Source organism: Pieris napi, chromosome 19 (genome assembly GCF_905475465.1).
Source record: "Pieris napi chromosome 19, ilPieNapi1.2, whole genome shotgun sequence".
NCBI lineage: Eukaryota > Metazoa > Arthropoda > Insecta > Lepidoptera > Pieridae > Pieris > Pieris napi.
The window spans coordinates 9904982-9924089 of NC_062252.1; the positions used below are offsets into that span (position 1 = coordinate 9904982).

At 33.7% G+C, this 19108-nt stretch overlaps 3 protein-coding genes across 3 annotated transcripts in view; 1 reads left to right on the forward strand and 2 right to left on the reverse strand.

Annotated features, from left to right (window-relative positions):
- LOC125059409 (ATP-dependent RNA helicase DHX30-like) overlaps window positions 1–10846 on the forward strand; it is a 42668-nt gene extending 31822 nt beyond the window's left edge. The window contains exons 13-22 of the mRNA XM_047663822.1: window positions 1002–1165; window positions 1659–1739; window positions 2443–2515; window positions 3240–3376; window positions 4146–4334; window positions 5580–5744; window positions 7256–7457; window positions 8451–8640; window positions 9863–9933; window positions 10618–10846. Of these exons, the coding sequence (XP_047519778.1) occupies window positions 1002–1165; window positions 1659–1739; window positions 2443–2515; window positions 3240–3376; window positions 4146–4334; window positions 5580–5744; window positions 7256–7457; window positions 8451–8640; window positions 9863–9933; window positions 10618–10825 (1480 nt within the window). The 3' untranslated portion in view covers window positions 10826–10846. The remainder of the gene's footprint in view (window positions 1–1001; window positions 1166–1658; window positions 1740–2442; window positions 2516–3239; window positions 3377–4145; window positions 4335–5579; window positions 5745–7255; window positions 7458–8450; window positions 8641–9862; window positions 9934–10617) is intronic.
- Window positions 10847–11633: 787 nt separating this feature from the next.
- On the reverse strand, window positions 11634–13037 carry LOC125059408 (ovalbumin-related protein X-like). Its single transcript, XM_047663820.1, has one exon. It carries the CDS (start codon window positions 12791–12793, stop codon window positions 11663–11665), a length of 1131 nt encoding a protein of 376 aa, XP_047519776.1. The 5' UTR covers window positions 12794–13037; the 3' UTR covers window positions 11634–11662.
- A 4184-nt stretch (window positions 13038–17221) lies between these two features.
- Window positions 17222–18567, reverse strand: LOC125059407 (serine protease inhibitor-like). Its single transcript, XM_047663819.1, has one exon. It carries the CDS (start codon window positions 18516–18518, stop codon window positions 17331–17333), a length of 1188 nt encoding a protein of 395 aa, XP_047519775.1. The 5' UTR covers window positions 18519–18567; the 3' UTR covers window positions 17222–17330.
- Between the last annotated feature and the right edge of the window lie 541 nt (window positions 18568–19108).

The window sequence follows — 19108 nt, forward strand, 5'->3', positions numbered from 1 at the left end:
TTCTAACATTTCATAAGTGTTGCTTCTAAAAAAGTTCTCCACCGAATAAGGGACAAATTTGACTTATATGAGGGCAATAAAAAAATGCTAAGTATTTTTTATGTTTTACCTACAAAAAGGTAAATCTAAATATTTACATACTCAAGTGACCTAATACAAAAATAACAAATACATATTTCAATGTCACGAACAATATATCGAATTTACTTTAATTACTTTATTTTATTCTTTAGCTGGCATCACTGCCTACTAATTCCAGATTTAAAAAACCTTTTTTTTAAATTTAAATGTTATCTTTACTTGTGGGTTTCTTACTGTTGGTGATGAAAAGGAACGTAATTACCACTCGCCGTTCAACTTCTTTTAATGTGGAGCACCGCACTTAATAAAATACATACATTAACTAACAATAAAATGTATGTATAGACTCAGATGTTCAGAGGCCAAAAAGGTTTGCCATCACTGACATGTCAAAAAATGATAGCTGTCAGAATTCTACGGAATTAAAAATCGAGAGTATATATATATTAATCGAAATAAAAAAATTATGAACTGTCAAACCTTGATTTATACCAAGGAAATATTATAACCTGTATATTATACCGATGGTGCTACAACCTTTTTGTCTGGGCGTCAGATTTCTGTATTTGTTCCGTGATCATTTCTAATAGGCAAGACTTTTTTTGACTTCAAGGATCTAAGGCATGCCGGTTTTCTCACGATGTTTTACTTCACCGTACGTGTGTTGAATACTACATATATGAAAACATAGATACTCTATTTATTCTATTGGTGCATACCTGGGGATCGAACCTAGTGCTCCAGAGATAATAGTCGCACACTGAATAATTTTTTTGATGACTGACCAAAAATGTCAGTCAAATTAACTACTTATCACAAATTCCTCTTTACATCTATCTATCGCCACGATTAGAGAGAGAGAGATAGATTTCTACTAGAAGAACACCGACGCTCTATAGAATGCTTAATAATAATTACAGATTATCAACGGCAGATCAAACAAAAATGTTCAATAAACCACCGCCAGGCGTAAGGAAGATAGTTCTCTCCACAAATATAGCGGAAACATCAGTAACCATTCCCGATGTAGTTCACGTGATTGATACGGGCGCTCACAAAGAAAACAGAGTCAAACAGGGCACCGGTGAGTTATTCGTTTATTCATCGACATTCTGATTCGAAGGACCAATTTTTTTTTAGGTCTACTCGATAAAGAAGGGTTGATGTGGATGTGTGTAAAATTTGTGACGTCATATTTCGTGTCTTTACGTGTGTAATAAATAAATAAACTGTAACTCGGGAACTTCGTTCATAGACAAGTTGGTGATCAGCTCTATGCTTGACACAGGACTGATTTTGAATTCAGCCGTCTTGGAGATATGCTCTTAGTCATTTTTTTTATTTTTAACAAAATAAGCTAACATTACATATTACCAATGCGGCAACATTAATATCACATACAAAACAAAAGTGTGTGTAACACATAAAAAAATACACAACATTGAACAGTAATAGATTAAAATATTTACAAAAAGACTAACTATTTCTGACCCTATAGGAACTGACATATTTCATTTTTTTATGTAGATTCCTAGCAGTTAGTTTATTTATTTAATTCTAAATATTATTACATATAGGGACAGCAAGCTTGGAAACAGTATGGGTATCCAAAGCGGGTTCAAAACAACGCGCTGGGAGGGCGGGACGAGTTCAGCCAGGTTAATATTTATTAGATATATATATTTTTATTATTTACAAATGGTCTCTGCACAAAGACACAATTTAACATTATGAAGTCTAATTTAAGACAAACAAAACAGTGGCGCTACAACAATTTAGGTCTGGGCCTCAGATTTCTGAATCTGTTTCATGATCATTTGTTAATCTAATAGGCAAGTAGGTGATCAGCCGTAAAATTTTTGAGTTTCACTCACGATGTTTTCCTTCATCGTTCGAGCGAATATTGAATGTGCACATAGAAAGTCCATTGGTGTATGCCGGGAATCGAACCTACGACCTAAGGGATGAGAGGCGCACGCTTAAACCACATGTCTGTTTTAGTAACTAACTTTATATGACAATTGCAAATGAAATAATACAGTTTTTAATTTTCAATTTTTTACTTTCCACTATCTTCAAGGAGGCCACCGATAAGTTTATAAAAAAGAATTAGACTAAATGTCTAACCCTGCCAATATAGGGGCCTCATAGCCTAACGGTCTTATTAAGTGGCAGCTAGGTGAGGGGTACCGGGTTCGATTCCCGGTTGGAGGGCAAGTTTTAATTTAATTTAAATTTGTTCTCGGCCTTTGGGAGGGTTGTGCGGTATCGGGCGAGTGCCTAAACCGTACATGGAGGACATGATCGAATTTTTAAGGCAAAAAGCACGAATGATAAAAAAAATTATATGGAATATTTCAGGCTTTTGCTACAAACTGTATACAAAAGAAAAGGAAGCTGAATTCACACCTCACACGACTCCAGAAATATTAAGGTATTTTATAAAATAAAAGTAAGATTTGTGTAAGCTCCTTTCTTTCAATGCGGAGCGTGTACGTGTACGTCCTATTTAATGTTTTTACGTCTTTTACTTTTTTCTATTTATCCCACGAATGATACATTTCTTTAGAATGTTTAATATCCATACAAGAAAATCGTACAAATATGGTTCAATCAACTTGTATTGACATGGTCACAATATTAACCTGGTTTGTGGCGGCGTCCATGCGTCGGGTTGTCTCTCTCCCTAAAATATGGCGAGGGGGCCGATGGCTGGCCATGCGTCATACTCGTGAACGGGTGCTACTTGTGGTGACTGGTCGTACTTGAATTCGTGTATGCGGTGATGTTAATTATTTCGACTATGTGTTTGCGTGTTGTTCCCACGAGAATGTAAGTGCGTGCTCCTATTTGGTCCATGCCTCCTGCTGATAGAGGACAAAGCTTTGTTTTTAATTTATTTTATTATTTATTGCTTAATATATCAAGTGGAACATGTTGTAATGGTTGTAGCTCCTTACAAACGTTGCGTAAAAAAAACCTTGGAGATTAAAAAGAGTGGCGGAGAGTTTATTGCCAGTTCTTTTGATATGAATACTCGATTTTCAATTACAATAGAATGGTAATAAAAAGCAGTGTTACAACCCTGTCTTGGTCTCTTGGATTTTGGCTAAACGTTGTAACTAAATAAATAACATGCGTTTAATTTGGGTTTTCAGGATACCACTAGACCAAACAGTGTTGGATTGTAAGACCTATGCACCGGAAGAGAAAGTGGAAGATTTCCTCTCACAACTTCCGCAGCCTCCGAGCAAGGATTCATTGCGATTCGCTGTCAATGACCTTATAGATTTAGGTAAACAATTATTTTACACATATTCAATTTAAATTAAATAAAAATCCTAGAATAAGCATTTTATTTATTTAGGCCCTTTATGGGCCCCTTACGCTCGTTCCCTTAAAACTTAAAAAAAACTTACTTGACTTATTGAACAGTTCGAAAGAAAAATTATTATATAATTGTTATATAAAATAAAACAATTCTTGAAAGGCCGGCAACGCACTAGCGAACCTTCTGGCAATGTGTGTGTCCATGGGAGGCGGTATCACTTAACATCAGATGAGCCTCCTGATTTTGTTTACGCTTCTAATTATTAACTAAAATATATGTAACTTAACGAATAGGTTACATAATTCAAGTTACCATTTTTTATTATAGTAACGTAGGTGATGAGAGTAGCGTTGGCCTATTGGTTTCAGCGTGCGACTCTCATCCCTGAGGTTGTAGCTTCGATCCCCGGCTGTGCACCAATGGGCTTTCTATGTACGCATTTAACATTTGCTCGAACGGTGAAGGAAAACATCGTGAGGAAACCGACATGTCTTAGACCCAAAAAGTCGACGGCGTGTGTCAGACACTCGAGGCTGATCACCTACTTGCCTATTAGATTACCAAATGATCATGAAACATATACAGAATTCTGAGGCCCAGACATAAAAAGGTTGTAGCGCTATTGATTATTATTATTAACGTTGCTGATGAACCGTCTATGCTTGGTGAAAGTGTGATTTTTAAATCTAAGTCCTAATTCCTCTTCAATGAGATCAGAATTTCTGAATTCCAGGGGCTCTATCAAAGACAGAGCAACTGACCCGTCTGGGGATACTCGTGTCCCACCTGAACATATCTCCCCGTCTGGCGAGGGGCGTATTGCATTCGGCGATTGTTGGGAATGTCGTCGCTGCGGGGAATTTGGTCGCTCATTGCTCTGATAACGTCGAAGTTTTTGCTAATGCGGCGGACAGGAAAGATGGTTTGTTCAATATTTATATGATGTATAATGAGGTTAATCTAATATATAAAATTCTCGTGTCACAATGTTCGTTCCCATACTCCTCCGAAACGGCTGGACCGATTCTTATGAAGTTTTTTATGTAAGTCTGAGAATCGGCTACTATCTTTCTTTCAAACCCCTAAGTGATAAGGGGGGTCCACCCCAAAATGTTTTTATGTTGCTATTTTTTTATGATACAGCATACAAAAATACATACAACGCCTAATTTTCACCCCTCTACGATCAACCCCTTATTTTTTAATATAGTAGATAATTATTTTTATTGAACTAAAAAATGTTTCCTAGAAATAATATACATGGCAAAACAACGTTGGTCGGGTCAGCTAGGTATATACAGGGCGTCCCAAGTTATGGGACAAGAATTGGTACGCTCTTTTCTTGAAGGACCCTAAGTCGTGATGGTTTGGAAATACTACAGTGGGCAGATGGTTCCACAAAGTGGTGGTGCACGGCAAAAACTGCCATAAGAAACGCCCAGTTGTGGTACTTATATATAGCAGCTGCCCACTGAAGTATTTCCGAACCATCACGACTTAGAGTCGTAGAAAAGAGCGTGCCAATTGTTAAAAGGCCGGCAGCGCGCTTGCGACCTTTCTGGTAGTGCGGGTGTCAATGGGCGGCGGTATCACTTCACACAAAAAAAGTGTGTGCGTGTAGCCATTACTCGCGATTCAAGTAAAACTTTTTTATTCACTTTAAAAATAAATAAATAATCCTAATTGATTATGATATTTGCCACTAGCTGGCGTATAAGTCAAGAAGCGTGAAGAATATGACAATTGACATATACTTACGACCAATCCGAATTATTATTTTCAAATCGCGGAAACTACACAGACTCCGTCAGAAAAAAAAACTGAGTTACTCCGTAGTCCTAGGTGAGGGGTACCTGGTTCGATTCCCGGTTCGAGGGCAAGTTTTAATTTAATTTAAATTTGTTCTCGACCTTTGGGAGGGTTGTGCAGTACCGGGTGAGTGCCTAAACCGTACATGGAGGACACGGTCGAATTTCTAAGGCAAAAAGCACGAATTATAAAAATCTTATACTTGACGCTGACTAATCTGGCACAAAACGTAGCTGTAAAAAAAAAAATAATAATACTCCGTAGTCGCGCCTAAAGAAGTTTTCCTTAAAAAAATGTACATTGTCACTTCGTGACGTACTAAGCAAAAATGTTGATTTTATAATATTGGTATTTTCAGAGATACGCAACATAAAGCGAAAATTTAGTTTGACGTCCGATCACGCGGCCTTACACTGGATTCAGGACACGTTCGAGCTAAAGCTGGAGGAAGTTGGATGGAGGGAGGTGGATGGATGGTGCGACATGTATGGTTTGAGGAAGGACCGGCTTTCGTATGTTAAATGTGAGTTAATATATTTTGTAAATCATAAACTGAAATAAAAATTAAATAAAAAGTAATTTTTTACATTTTCTGAAGTTATTCCTAACGACGTAATTATACTATGATTTTTAATTCCTTAGAATTCTGACATTTCATAAGTGTTGCTACTAAAAAAGTTCTCCACCGAAAAAGGGACAAATTTGACCCATTTGAAAAAATAAAAAATAATATGCGTATTTTTATGTTTTACCTACAAAAAGACAAATCTAAATATTTACTTACTCAAGTGACCTAATACAGAAATTACAAATATTTCAATACCAATATATCGAATCAACTTCAATTACTTTATTTTATTCTTTAGCTGGCATCAGTAATTCTACGTTTAGTAAACCTTTTAAAAAAAAAAGTGTGTGTGTACACATGTCAGAAGTGAAACTTCAGTGGCAAACTAATCTTGAAGTGTTGTTCATATTTATACAAATCTAAAAGTTTAGATTTCCGATACTTAGAGGGACGGAAAAAGGAAGATATGTTAGGAATTTAATGAATTTAATTGTCATTAAAATATTAAGTGTCGAATAACAAATAATAAATAATAAATAATAAATAATAAATAATAAATAATAAATAATAAATAATAAATAATAAATAATAAATAATAAATAATAAATAATAAATAATAAATAATAAATAATAAATAATAAATAATAAATAATATAATAAATAAATAATAAATAATAATAAATAATGTGACGGTAATTTTTTTTCCAACGCCGATAAAGAAGTTTGACTTCAAAAAGGAACATGGCGCGTAACCGAAAAACGTGACGCGTAACGAAAAAATGTTACACTAAAATTTTTTCCAACCCCGATAAAGAAGTTTCACTTCAAAAAATGTTATCTTAACTTGTGCGTTTTATTGTTTTTGAGAAAAGGGACATAATTATCACTCGCCGTTAAAGCTTTTTTGCACTTAGCACCGCACTTAATAAAATGGATACATTCACTAACAACTAAAATTGATGCATAGCCTCAGATGTTTGTCAACTCTGACATGTCCAAAAATGATAGCTGTCAGAATTCTACGGAATTAAAAATCGGACTATATAATTGATTCGCTTTTAAAAAAAAAATAAGTTTAGTTATAATTATGTAATTTTTTAATTTACTTCAATGTACGAGTATATATTGTGCAAATGAAAGATACAAACTAAGTCTTTCTACTTTCCTATGCACACAGAAAAATGTGTCAGCGTGCGTTCGAACGCACAATTTCAGAGCTGAGAAAACTCTTAATAAATTAAAAGACAACAAAAAAGTACTTGTTACTGAAAAAAAAAGTCAGATTCGTCCGTTCCCTGAAGTTGCAATATATTTGATACTAAAACATTATCATTAAGTTACGAAATTTATCTTGCTTGGAATAGATTAGTTTAAGTAATTCATTTCCAAATTCCAATTTAAAAAAAAAAATAAAAAAAAATTAGAAAAGTCTAGAAAGTCAAACAAATATATGTATTGATTTCCAGCACTCTCAAACCTGCACTTGGAGCACTTACTCAAATGTGGAATGTTAGAGAAAAATCCAGAAGTAGAAGATCTAAATAGATATTCGAATATAGACGAGATGACGTCAGCGATATTATTATCCGGATCTAATACAATACTTTTCACAAAGAAAATGGTGAAAACTAAAGGGAAATTGAAGACAGCGGTGGAATTGTTTACAAGGTAAATTTATATATACGTAAATTTATTGCTTTGTCTCAAAGTTTATTCTTTGAGTTAATTTTTTGATGATTAAAAAAAATAGTATAAGATCATTTTAGCACTAAAATCTAATTTGACACACAATAATAATATAGTTCGTGGGACACAATCAGATATGTCAAATTAACGTGTAAAAAAATATGATAAATAATTTATGATACAAGGCTGCCTTAAGGGAAGCGAAGGGAAAGATTATTTAAAACTAATACAGATCAGATTTAAATAAAAAAAAATATATATGTGGAAGAGAAAATATATTTTTACTTAATTTAGTAAAATATTAAAGGGTTTTAATATGAGAAAAGGGAATGTTTCTTTAAATCTCAGAATAATTTCCATTACTGCACTTGTCTCTTTAACATCTTACAATTTTTTTCCCCCATGAATCGAATCTTCAGCTCTCGAAATCTACTTTCGAGAGCTGTCATATCATTATCTATTTGACAATGGCTAAACGAAGACTGAGTAACCTAGTGGAACACTGACCTCAGTTTGTCATAGGAATTATGTTGGTTCCGTTTAGTTCCAAATATGTCCACGAAGGGCTTTTTATAATAATGTTTAAAATATTGTTCGGTCAAATTGTTCACCTACACTTTGTTCCTGTAGTTTGGATAACTATGGCACGGGCTGTTCTAGTTTAAAATAATAGGATCTTCATAACCTTTATAAATAAACTAATTAATACATTCTCTTTTGTATATTAATCAAAAATATTTATTACTAATCATAATAACAAAATATTTATAAAAAGAAAATCAAAACAAATTTAAAAAGTTTGGTCCCTGTGGCAGTGTACCTTTAACGCTGGCAGCATTTCCTCGCTGTATTGCGATACTTATTCGTTGAGCGAGAAAAGCACCAGCTCTGGAGTCACCAGGCGCTAATTTAAATCTTTAATTAGCGCCTGTGCACAAACATTCTCTGTTGTTAAAAAGATATTTATTTTTGCAGTTTAGGCGAACGCGCCCATATAGGCGGCGAAAGTATTAATTACGGAATAACTAAACGCAAACACAATAGCAATTTGCTGACTTATTTCGGAGGATATCATTCGACGGAACGCCGAGCCTTGGTCGTCCATAAGACGAGTTTAATATCACCCTTGACTGCTCTTCTATTCTCTATGGGAGACGTCCAAAAGGTAAGTTTTAACTTTGATATTTTTGAAGTTATACTTTAGGCGCGTTATGAAAAATTGATGAGAGTGAAATTTTACGATGCGCGCGCACCGTGACATAAAATTAACAGAATGAAGTTGCCCACTAATTGAAATTATACTTCTTTAAGCGCGTTATGAAAAATTGATGAGAGTGAAATTTTACGATGCGCGTGCACCGTGACACAAAATTAACAGAATGAAGTTGTCCACTAATTAAAATTATACTTCTTTAGGCGCGTTATGAAAAATTGATGAGAGTGAAATTTTACGATGCGCGCGCACCGTGACACAAAATTAACAGAATGAAGTTAGTGGCGCATGTTGGCACGCACGCCGCCTCTGTTCACTGTGTATTTATATTTATAATATTTATCCACATGCTTTGAGTTTCTACATTTAAAACACGTGCTTTCATTATACAAGTGTGAATTTTATATGTGCGTCTGAATTATAATCAATACTAATTAATATTAGAAAATAATAATAATAATAAATATAATATTAATAAATATTTATTTATTTCATTTTTCAAATGTAAACTGAACTTTATTGTCTATAATGATTCCTTTCCAGTCTTTGATTATTTAATTGTAATTAATTATTTGCATGCAATCAAAAACTATTTTTAATAATGCCAAAGAAGTATAACTTCTTACGCGCGTACATAAGTACACGCACGCTTTATTTTATGGCAATAATTTTCCTGTTTAGCTTACATGCTAAACTAGCGGCCCTAGGAATTATAAAAAATCCTAAACTTGACGCTCATGCACAAATCGTGCCAGAGCCATAAAAAAAAAACTAGCTGCCCCCGCGAACTTCGTTTCGCCTTTATATGATTTTACTTAGCTTACCTTTTTAGTAGCTACATACCAACATACGGTAAATTTTGCTATGCCACCCCATAGAAACTGTTTGCGTTCATTTACAGCAAAAGAAAACTTGTTTTTTTTAGGTGCAATTTTTCCAGTTTTTTGTCCATAATGTCAATTGTCTCAGATTAGCCGTCTTAGAAATAATTTCTCAATCTTTTTATATGAAATAAACGTTTGAATGTTAAATTGTGTACATAAACAATGATTAACTAAGTACAGTTTATTATGTTAGTCTCTGCGATAATTTTACCTTTGAAATGTCAAGAAGGCTTTTGTTTTGGATATTTAAGAAGTAATTAAATTTTACAATTTAATTTTTTTTTTTTCAGAAAGCCACCGTAGAAGACACGACAGATTTGTATTTGCCAAGACACCGACTAACAATCGAAGTGCCAACAAGGTAAGACTAAATTTAAATTAAAAAAATGGCGTATCGAGATCAATTTCATTAGAATTTTGCAAAAAAATAATTATCATGAGATTGTGACTAAAGAAAATATATACGAATTTTGACAGTCGCTATTCAGTAATCATTAAAAGTATATTGTGTGAGTTTGACATTTGTTAATGTCAACTCATATAGCCCAGTTATTTAAAAATAAATAAATAAATCATTAGTACTACAACCTTTTTTAGGTCTGGGCCTCAAATTTCTGTATTATGGTCATTTGACAATCTAATAGGTAATCAGCTTCCTGTGCCTGACACACGCCGTCAACTTTTTGAGTCTAAGGCAAGCCGGTTTCCGGGGTTCGAACCTGCGACCCCCTGAGATGGGAGTCGTACGCTGAAGCCACTAGGCCAACACTGCTTCAGTTATTTTACAATAGCAAATACATTAGAACGATACTTTTTTACCTCAATGCCTGTGCCACTGTCAGTGACAACCAAAAATAATTATTGTTTCGCCGGGAAATATCTCTTGGAAAATAATTCTAAACAATTCTTATTTATACTTATTTAGTATACTCTATTTTGATTTCCTTATATAAAAATATTGAAAAATCTGTGTCAATAATCAATTTACTTATCAATTGTCACAATGACAACTGACATAGCGTGATTTAATCTGTATTTTTTTCAGCCAAGCGGATCACATTCTACGTTTAAGAGAAATGTTATGGAACTCATTTGAGTACTACATTGAAAGAAATGTCAACGAAATTGACTTCGACGAGTTCACGAAGACGTCAACATTCAAAAATACTCTTATGAAGACTGTAGCTAGTGTATTAGTTGAAGCGAATAGCGAATATGTTGAGAAATATATCAAGAATACTGATTTTAGATAATAAAAATTCGATTAAAAAGTGTTTTATTTTTATACTTATAGTTATGACAAGAATATTATAAAAAACAGTGACGCTACATGCTTTGATGTTGGCCTATTTCTTTATCTGTTTTGTGATTGTTTGTTTTTTTATAGGCCAGTAGTTTATTAGATTTCTGTGCCACATATTTGACTTTTTGAGTCTAAGACATTCCTTTAACTGCGATATTTTCCTCCACCGTTCGAGCGAATGATAAAGTAACCTGTGTTCATGGACCATAGTCCAAAATCACGTTCATAAAGGTTTGCAATAAAATAAAGGTAATAAATTCTTAAATTATATTTAAGTCGAAATTTATCTGAACAAAAATTAAATTAAAAGATGCTTCCCAGTAAAACAAGTTTCAATTGATATCCCAGTCTACCGTATATAGTCGTATTTTTAATTAGACGAAGCCAACTGACAGTAGCTACTGTCACTTTGTAAATTAATGTTGCCATATTTAAAGTAAGTAATACGTTCAGTTCTTGTTCAATCAGATGAATGAACAATGTGTGTGAATAGTTAATCATTTCAAACAATAAAATAATATTATTTCTATTTTAAAATTGTATAAAAGTGCTCTGATATAAGTTAGGTACTAGTAGTATGTAACTACAATCAGTTTTTTGACGGCTTAGTACAAAGCGCGGCGTGGTGACCAGTGCCATCACCGATCATTAATTCAGGAGTTTTTTCAATCATTCACTTTGTTACAACACTATTTTTATTTCATTATTAAATGACAACACCGTAAACGTCAGTTGCCTTCATCTAATTAAAAATACGACTATGGTCCCATCTTTTCTCCAAAAAGCGTTAATACAGTGTAGGCCTCATGAAAATGCCGCTAATTACACATGTTTTTGTAGTTTTCTCTACAATCACATAGACGAATGGTCGATCCGCTACGAAGATCTTGGCGGGATTCAATTGTAATTGATTATTTATACCAGATTCAATAAGTTCCAAATCAACTTTATGTACTAATTTTGAAATATAAAAATTATTTGACGTTTCACTAAATCTCGCGTACGGTGTAAAAACATCTAAACCCATAAGACTCAAAGGTGTATTTAGAATTAAATTTGATCTTATTTTAAATCTTGGTATTGAAACTGACACTATCTTCTTTTCTTCCATTTCCAGTTGGCGCACAACATCTTCAATTGATGTTCGTCTAAAACCGTCATATAAATCATCTAGGGACACATTTCTGTTAGGAAGAATCACAATCATTGATATATTATATTTAGTATAAGGCATTTCGATTACTTCTGATTTTATGGAATCTATTCTTGAATAATGAAACTGTCCAGTTTGCTTCATCATATTCACTTCTTTAATATCATTGGGGCTCACGTAAAATGGCCGAATTGTTGTCCTGTCCTTACTAAACGGCGATTCGAAGAGACCACTAAACTTAATGACACAGGTCAATATCACATTTGCGTCTGCAAAATCAGTATCATTTAATACATTATTGGTTTTGATTCCAGCGTCGGATACAATTGTATTCGCTACCAACGCAGCCGAGTGCGACTCTCTAAAATCCAGCTTTATTGCTAGAATATCGAAGTGATCAGTCAGATCATTTTCAAATTGTTTCGAAATTGTATTATTCATATGGTAATACAAATTATTCTTGCTTTGAACAATGGTATTGTTTAATACAATCTGCGTCAAATTCTTATAGGCATCTGTTATTCTTACGTCATTGTTGGGGAGGCGCAGAATGTCGTACAGCTGAGTTTTGCTCACACTTGTGGCGCCGGTTGTCAACCCTGTAAGAACACTCCACACTCCGAACGGCGATATCAATGTATTATTTATTTCTTGATGCGTAAAATACATTAGCTCTATGCCGAAAATGTTCACTCTTTTATTAAAATCTATAAAATTTTGTGCCCGACTTCCCAATATAAAACAAAACACGACAAGTAAATACATTTTGTTGATTCAATGGCGACTGACCGACTATCACTTTTAAAACCTGTTTTCTTGCTCAACGTGGAGGATAAAATTGTAATAATGATATATGTTAGGAATTCCCAACTTTGATTAAGCCAATGGTTTCCAAGGATGTTAATTGCTTACTGATAAAGGCTGAGTAATGTTTGTTGGAATATATTGAATCCATAAGTTATTTCCAGGTTATAAAACACGTTTAAAGTATATTTGAATATCTGTTAAGAGCTAGGATTTTAGTGTAAGTGTAAACGACATAATATATGACAATAGGTAACTTCTTTTGCTCTATAATTTTTATAGGCGCACTAAAATGCTCTTAAAGAAATGCGAAATTACCCCGTTTCCGTGTCGTTGATGCTCATTTTGTTGGTAACCTGCGAAACAAAACTTGTTTTAAAAATAATTAACAACGCAAAAAAGTAGGCAGTGCGTGGGTTGAGGCACTTAAACAATAAGAAACATCCGATGTATTTCTTATACAAAAAATAAAAGAAATATGTTAAAAGTCTGTAAAATAAAAAAAAATCTGTTATTCTTGTAACTCATTAATCCAATAGATGCTGAAATCTAAGACTGCCTGAAATCTAATCCTCGGGTTATAGTGTCACTGGATTATTATTATTAAGCAAAACAAAAACAAACTCAATTTAACTTATTGTCATCAAATTGCTAAAACACTAAAATTCCATTGAAGAAGTTTTATTTAAATGTGTAGAAACACACCCAAATCAAAGACAATTATTAAAAAGCATTTGTATTTGTTATTCTTCAGTGTAAGATGAACATTAAGCCATTTGTTGATATTATATTTTTCTCTAAATAATGAATGTGTTTTACTGAAGAAATTCTTTATAAAACATATTTTATATTTACAATCAAGTATACAGTACTTATTTACAATTTTCTTAACCTACATAGTAGTAATAAAAATTATTAAAAAGAAAATCAAAACAAATTGAAAAAGTTTGGTCCCTGTGGGGTTTTTTTACGGAAATTTACTGAAGTATATTTTATAGAAATAACTGACACAGAACATGAATAAAAATGTCGGATTTTGATTTGACATTGCAGTATGTTCACAGTTCACACTCTAAGCAAACTATTACATCGTGCAGAACATATCAAATATGTCCGTTCTTAATTAACCAATTACAAACATTTTAATTCAACAAAAATGTTGTTCGAAAAACGTGTGACTACAAGCCGGTTTGAAAAGATGGCTAAAATTGTTGTATTGTTTCGATAAAACTCAATGTCGTGGTCACGCTATTATAGTGTTATGCTAGGATCACACAGGTTGTTATGAATTTTCAAAAATTCATAAATTTTATTTTATTTCATTTATTAAAATTAATTATTAAAGCGGTTATTACGTAATTTTTACGGTTACGTAATAACCGTAAAAATTAAAATACATCACTATCCAAAAATGATTTTTTTGTTATACATACTTACTCCGCTAACTCTGCGACCCAAAAAGTGTCTTGGTCTCGCAATTGAGAATCTTCCAGTACTCTCTGTTATACTCCACTACCTTCGCCCAATTGCTGGCTTACAGCTGGCGCAGGTCCTCCATTATCCAGTGGTACCTAGGCCGACCTCCTGTTTTTATTTTATACTCAATAAAATTGTTCATATTGCTAGTGTAACAGAAACACAAAGCACATTAAATGCGGCTAAGTAAGCCTAATGCGAACTTTTGCGTTAAAATAAAAAAATAATGAAATCTAACATACCAATATTATAAAGCGTTTCTGTGTTTGAACGCACTTAATACCTATTCGAAATATAAAAAAAGTTGATTAGTCCATTTTTCAAGGACGGCCATAAGCGATCTACTTCGGATGAAACATAAATACTCCATATTGAGAGCCTCTATTAGCTATGTGCGTTCCGGTTAGTTATAAAACTTAACCAAAAATCACCTTCGCAACAAAGTTATGATCGCGGTTACCTCGCGGACATTAAATGTGAACGGTGATACTCAATAAAAGCGAGTCTGACCGCGGGGGACAGCTAGTGTTATATAATTAAATAATGGTAGCCGCTCACGAGATGGGCGGATGACGTCATCAAAACGGCTAGCTCGAGCTGGATGCAGTTTGCCTATGACAGAGATACCAGGAGATCCTTGGTCCTCCAAGGATCGGCCTGCGAAAGGGGTACAGATATTTTTTTTGTGTAATATTAAGTTACAGGGTTAAGTTTACTTTACTTTAACTATGAAAAAATAAAATGATTTTTTGTTATTATTATTAGATGAAGCCCACAGTTTAAAGTGTGGCCGTAGCACAACACTGATGTCATTTACGTGGGAAGTAAAATGTAAAAACCTCAATATGATTGTTAACACGAAATGAATTGACTTATATAATTGCTTATGCAGTAGTTAATTTACCTAGCATTTTTAGGCTTAGAAGTCAACCCTATCACCTCGTCGTCCACAACTGAGCATTTTTTAAGGCAGTTTTAGCCGCGCACCACAACTAGAGAACCATTTTTTTTAATGTATACTATTCTACGGTTTCCATAAATAGTATTGTTAGTATACATGTTCCTCACATATTTGTACTTATAAATATACAATCATTTACCTATCTGCTGTATTGCTTAATTTGAAGTAATACTTTGAGCCTTTTTTTAGTATAGAAGTTTTATTCTAGGAGTACATTATCTTCACATTGTATTTAACTAAAGTATATTAAAATAAAATAAACCTATTCTTACTAAAATATTATAAACCTATTTTAAAAGAGTAAGTGTGGACTTTCTTGCCCATTCTTCTCCACACGAAACTACCTTTTGGAAGGGGCAACTAGAATCTTCTTTATATTTTATTTGACGTTCAAAAGTGCCATTTAGGTGGTCTAATTTTGGCGACTATTTCCGAATCTATTCGAATTTGGATTCTTCAAGAAAAGAGCGTACTAATTCTTGAAAGGTCGACAAAGCGCTCGTGAGCCCTCTACGCGTTACAATTATAACGGATAAGCGTGTCGACTTTTAAGTGGCATGTTAATGTAGGAATAATGTACAGCGTGATAAATACGAATATTGATGAGATTTGGTTAAATTTGCTCAGCGCTGAATGCTTTATTGGCGAATCAAAGATTTATATGTTGTCTTGATCAGTAATGGAGAATATTTCCAGGGAAAAATTCTATTTAATAAAATCTGTGGCGCCGCAACTTTTTGTTAGGTCTGGGCCTCAGATTTTTGTTTCTGTTTTATGATAATTTGTCTAAGACATGCCGTCGTCTTTTTCGGTCTAAGGTCGGTTTCCTCACTTTGTTTTCCTTCACCGTTCGAGCGAATTTTAAGTGCGCACATAGAAAGAAAGTCCATTGGGATCTAGGGATCGAACCTATGACCTCAGAGTAGAGAGTCGCACGCTGAAGCCACTGGGCCAACACTGCTGAGAAATATTTAAACACCTCAGATAGATTTATCATGATAATTATCAAAGTTGCATTTATATTTGTCTACAGTATATAACATGTTGGAGGCTTGAATCGTTCTGTCAAGAACATGTCAAAAGGAAGAGACTGGCTGCCCACAACACAGGGAATCCTAGTGTGGGGGCCAGCGCACTTTACTTAATCTAAACATCCTGTATATTGTGTATAATAAAGTTTTTTCTAATAAAGAACTAGTCTGCTAGAACCTCGTTTTTTATAATTTCAATTATGTAGACACTTTATATTTTTTAATTGTATGTATCACAAGTCTCTAATGTTCATTAACTTATGAATTGTAGTTATCAGTTTTGTGATTAGAGATCTAAGTCCATTTATAAAAAAATATGTCTGAAAGGCAATAAGTACTAATATTTTGACCTCGCCAATAGGTAAACAGAAAAAACTCAGTATTCACAAAGCACTAGGTATACAGTACATACCGTATTTATAATTCAATGTCATGGTGACTAAACACATGACAATAATGACCATTTACAACATAAAGTTACTTTTATCGTTTACAAATTTATCACGGCTTGTGAGTGATGTTTAATCTATTTATTTCATTATTAAAGTATACCACATCAAATATAATGCATTTTCTACAGTATATTTTACAATATATCTACAAGTTTTACTTTTACTAGTATTTTTTTTTTCGCCTAAGCCTTATTCGCCTAACATCTTATTTTTTTTAATTGATCAGCCCACTACCGAATATATACAAGCTCTGAATAAGAAGGGTTTGTTGTGTTCACGAATAATTCTAAAGAGAGATACCTGAACTCCTAATAAATGTCTAAAACATTCGATTTTCAATTTAGAATAATCTTTAAACAATTGAAATGATAATAACAAATAAATTTACTTCTTCTACTTGAGGTGTTTCGAAGCAATTAATATGATGGAAGTAGGTATCATTAACGATTCAACGCAATTAAACACAATATAGTATTAAACTTATTTCATCAGTCATTTATTAGTATAAAATAGTGAAGCTGCCCTTTATCGAATATTTAAGCCACAAGTTTGAGCCTCAGGATTTTTTCTTCAATAATTTATACAATTTGTGGCACCGCGTACACACCAGTGAATAATATTAGACCAGTCGTTCGATCCGTGATGACAAAAACAAATTCCTTGTTCGCTTCAAACCTCTGTCCTAGAATTCGGTCTTCTAAACCAACGACAGTAGAAGCCGCAGCCACCGTACCTTCTTCGGTCACTTCAATTTCAACACTTTGCACTGTTTTAGAAACATATAGTGGACTGTCAGATACACCTGGTAACTCCGCCTTTTCAGCGTCGAAAATCCTTTGAATTCCTGAGTATTGTAAGGGTGGTATTAAATCTGCTTGCGTGGATATCTTAAATCTTGGTATATAGCAATCTAGCTCCGGTAGTTCACCAGATTTGAAGTCTGTCATCCAGTTTAACGGCTGGCTCGCTAGGTTTTCTAGCAGCGCCTTTATCGGCATCCCGTCGAATGGCAGAAGAATCAACATTGAAAACTGCTCTTTCTTGCCATATGTCATTTCCAATATCTGAGCACGGATTTGATTTGAATCTCCAAAGTTATGAGGTGCCTTATGATACATCATGTTGACTGAACCAATCGTCTTTCCTTGCCAATTATAAAATGCTTCTTCTTTTGTCTGAGTCGGGTCAAAGGGATACGTCCAGCTTGCTTTAAAGTACAAAGCGTCCACTAATATCATCCGTAAATTCTCCAAGTGCTTGGGTTTCACTGCATTGCGTATTTTACCTTCTGTAGCTACGCAAATGTAGTAATTGATATCCTGAGCGAGTAGCGTTGTATTGGTCGGATCAACAAAGTACACTTTATTATTGTAATAATTTGCTGAGTCACAAAACTCCTTGTGTATCTTTAAGTTGTTGTCGGAGAACATAGCTGATTGTCCTTTAAGCGTGACATCTTTATCTGAATTCTTTAATAGATTTGCAACAGCAGCGTGCAGTGCCTGGGTTGATCGTAAATCGTTCGGCAGCCGCAACTCTCTCATTAACTCCTGGAAAGTCTCCCCAGCCGATCCTTCCGCTAGCAGAGAGAAAATACTCCATACAGATAAAGGTGAGATGGCCACATTTTTCTCACCAAAACTCTCTTGGAAAGCATAAACATTGTTAAGTAGTTTTAATGAAAATTCGTTGATCGGTGTGAAGTTGACACCAGGGTTGGTAGGTGTCGCAACCACGATGCTAACTAAATAAATAATCTTCCACATCACGCGGCTTGATAGGACAAGGTTTGAAGCAATACTAGTATTGCAAGCGGTGCCTTTATCAATTTCAATGGAATCTCACGGATACAATGAGATTCGCTGTGTGTATACGGGAACCCATATCGTAATCAATTTGACGCACGATTCAATAAAGCAATTAAAAAGTTCCATTAAGGGTCTAGTCACGTTGAGCTTAAGGTTTTAATATAAGGTAATAAACGTTTATATTAAACATTTGTTAATTGGCTGATGCATCTTGCTAAGGGTGTCTTAAGAGATACTAAAACGACGCACTTATATATTTTAATTGTATTATTGCTTACGCATGGCCCCTATGTCACGTATAATATTATATAAATAGCCAATAAAATAATATGATTTTAATTATAGATTTAATTTTCTAGTTAACCATGTTAACCAGTTCATACACTTGAATATTTCCTGCTTTTTATAAAATACGCGAAGTTATTCAGTAATAGGAAATTTTAGTAGTTTCTACATAGAAGTATAAGTATAACTAAGATCTCATGGAAATGTTTAGTATATTATTAAATTGTATAAACAGGAAATCATTCAGAAAATAAACTTATAAA

Coding starts and splice junctions, on each gene's coding strand:
- LOC125059407 (XM_047663819.1), bottom strand. CDS start 18,518: ATGTGGAAGATTATTTATTTAGTTAGCATCGTGGTTGCGACACCTACC.
- LOC125059408 (XM_047663820.1), bottom strand. CDS start 12,793: ATGTATTTACTTGTCGTGTTTTGTTTTATATTGGGAAGTCGGGCACAA.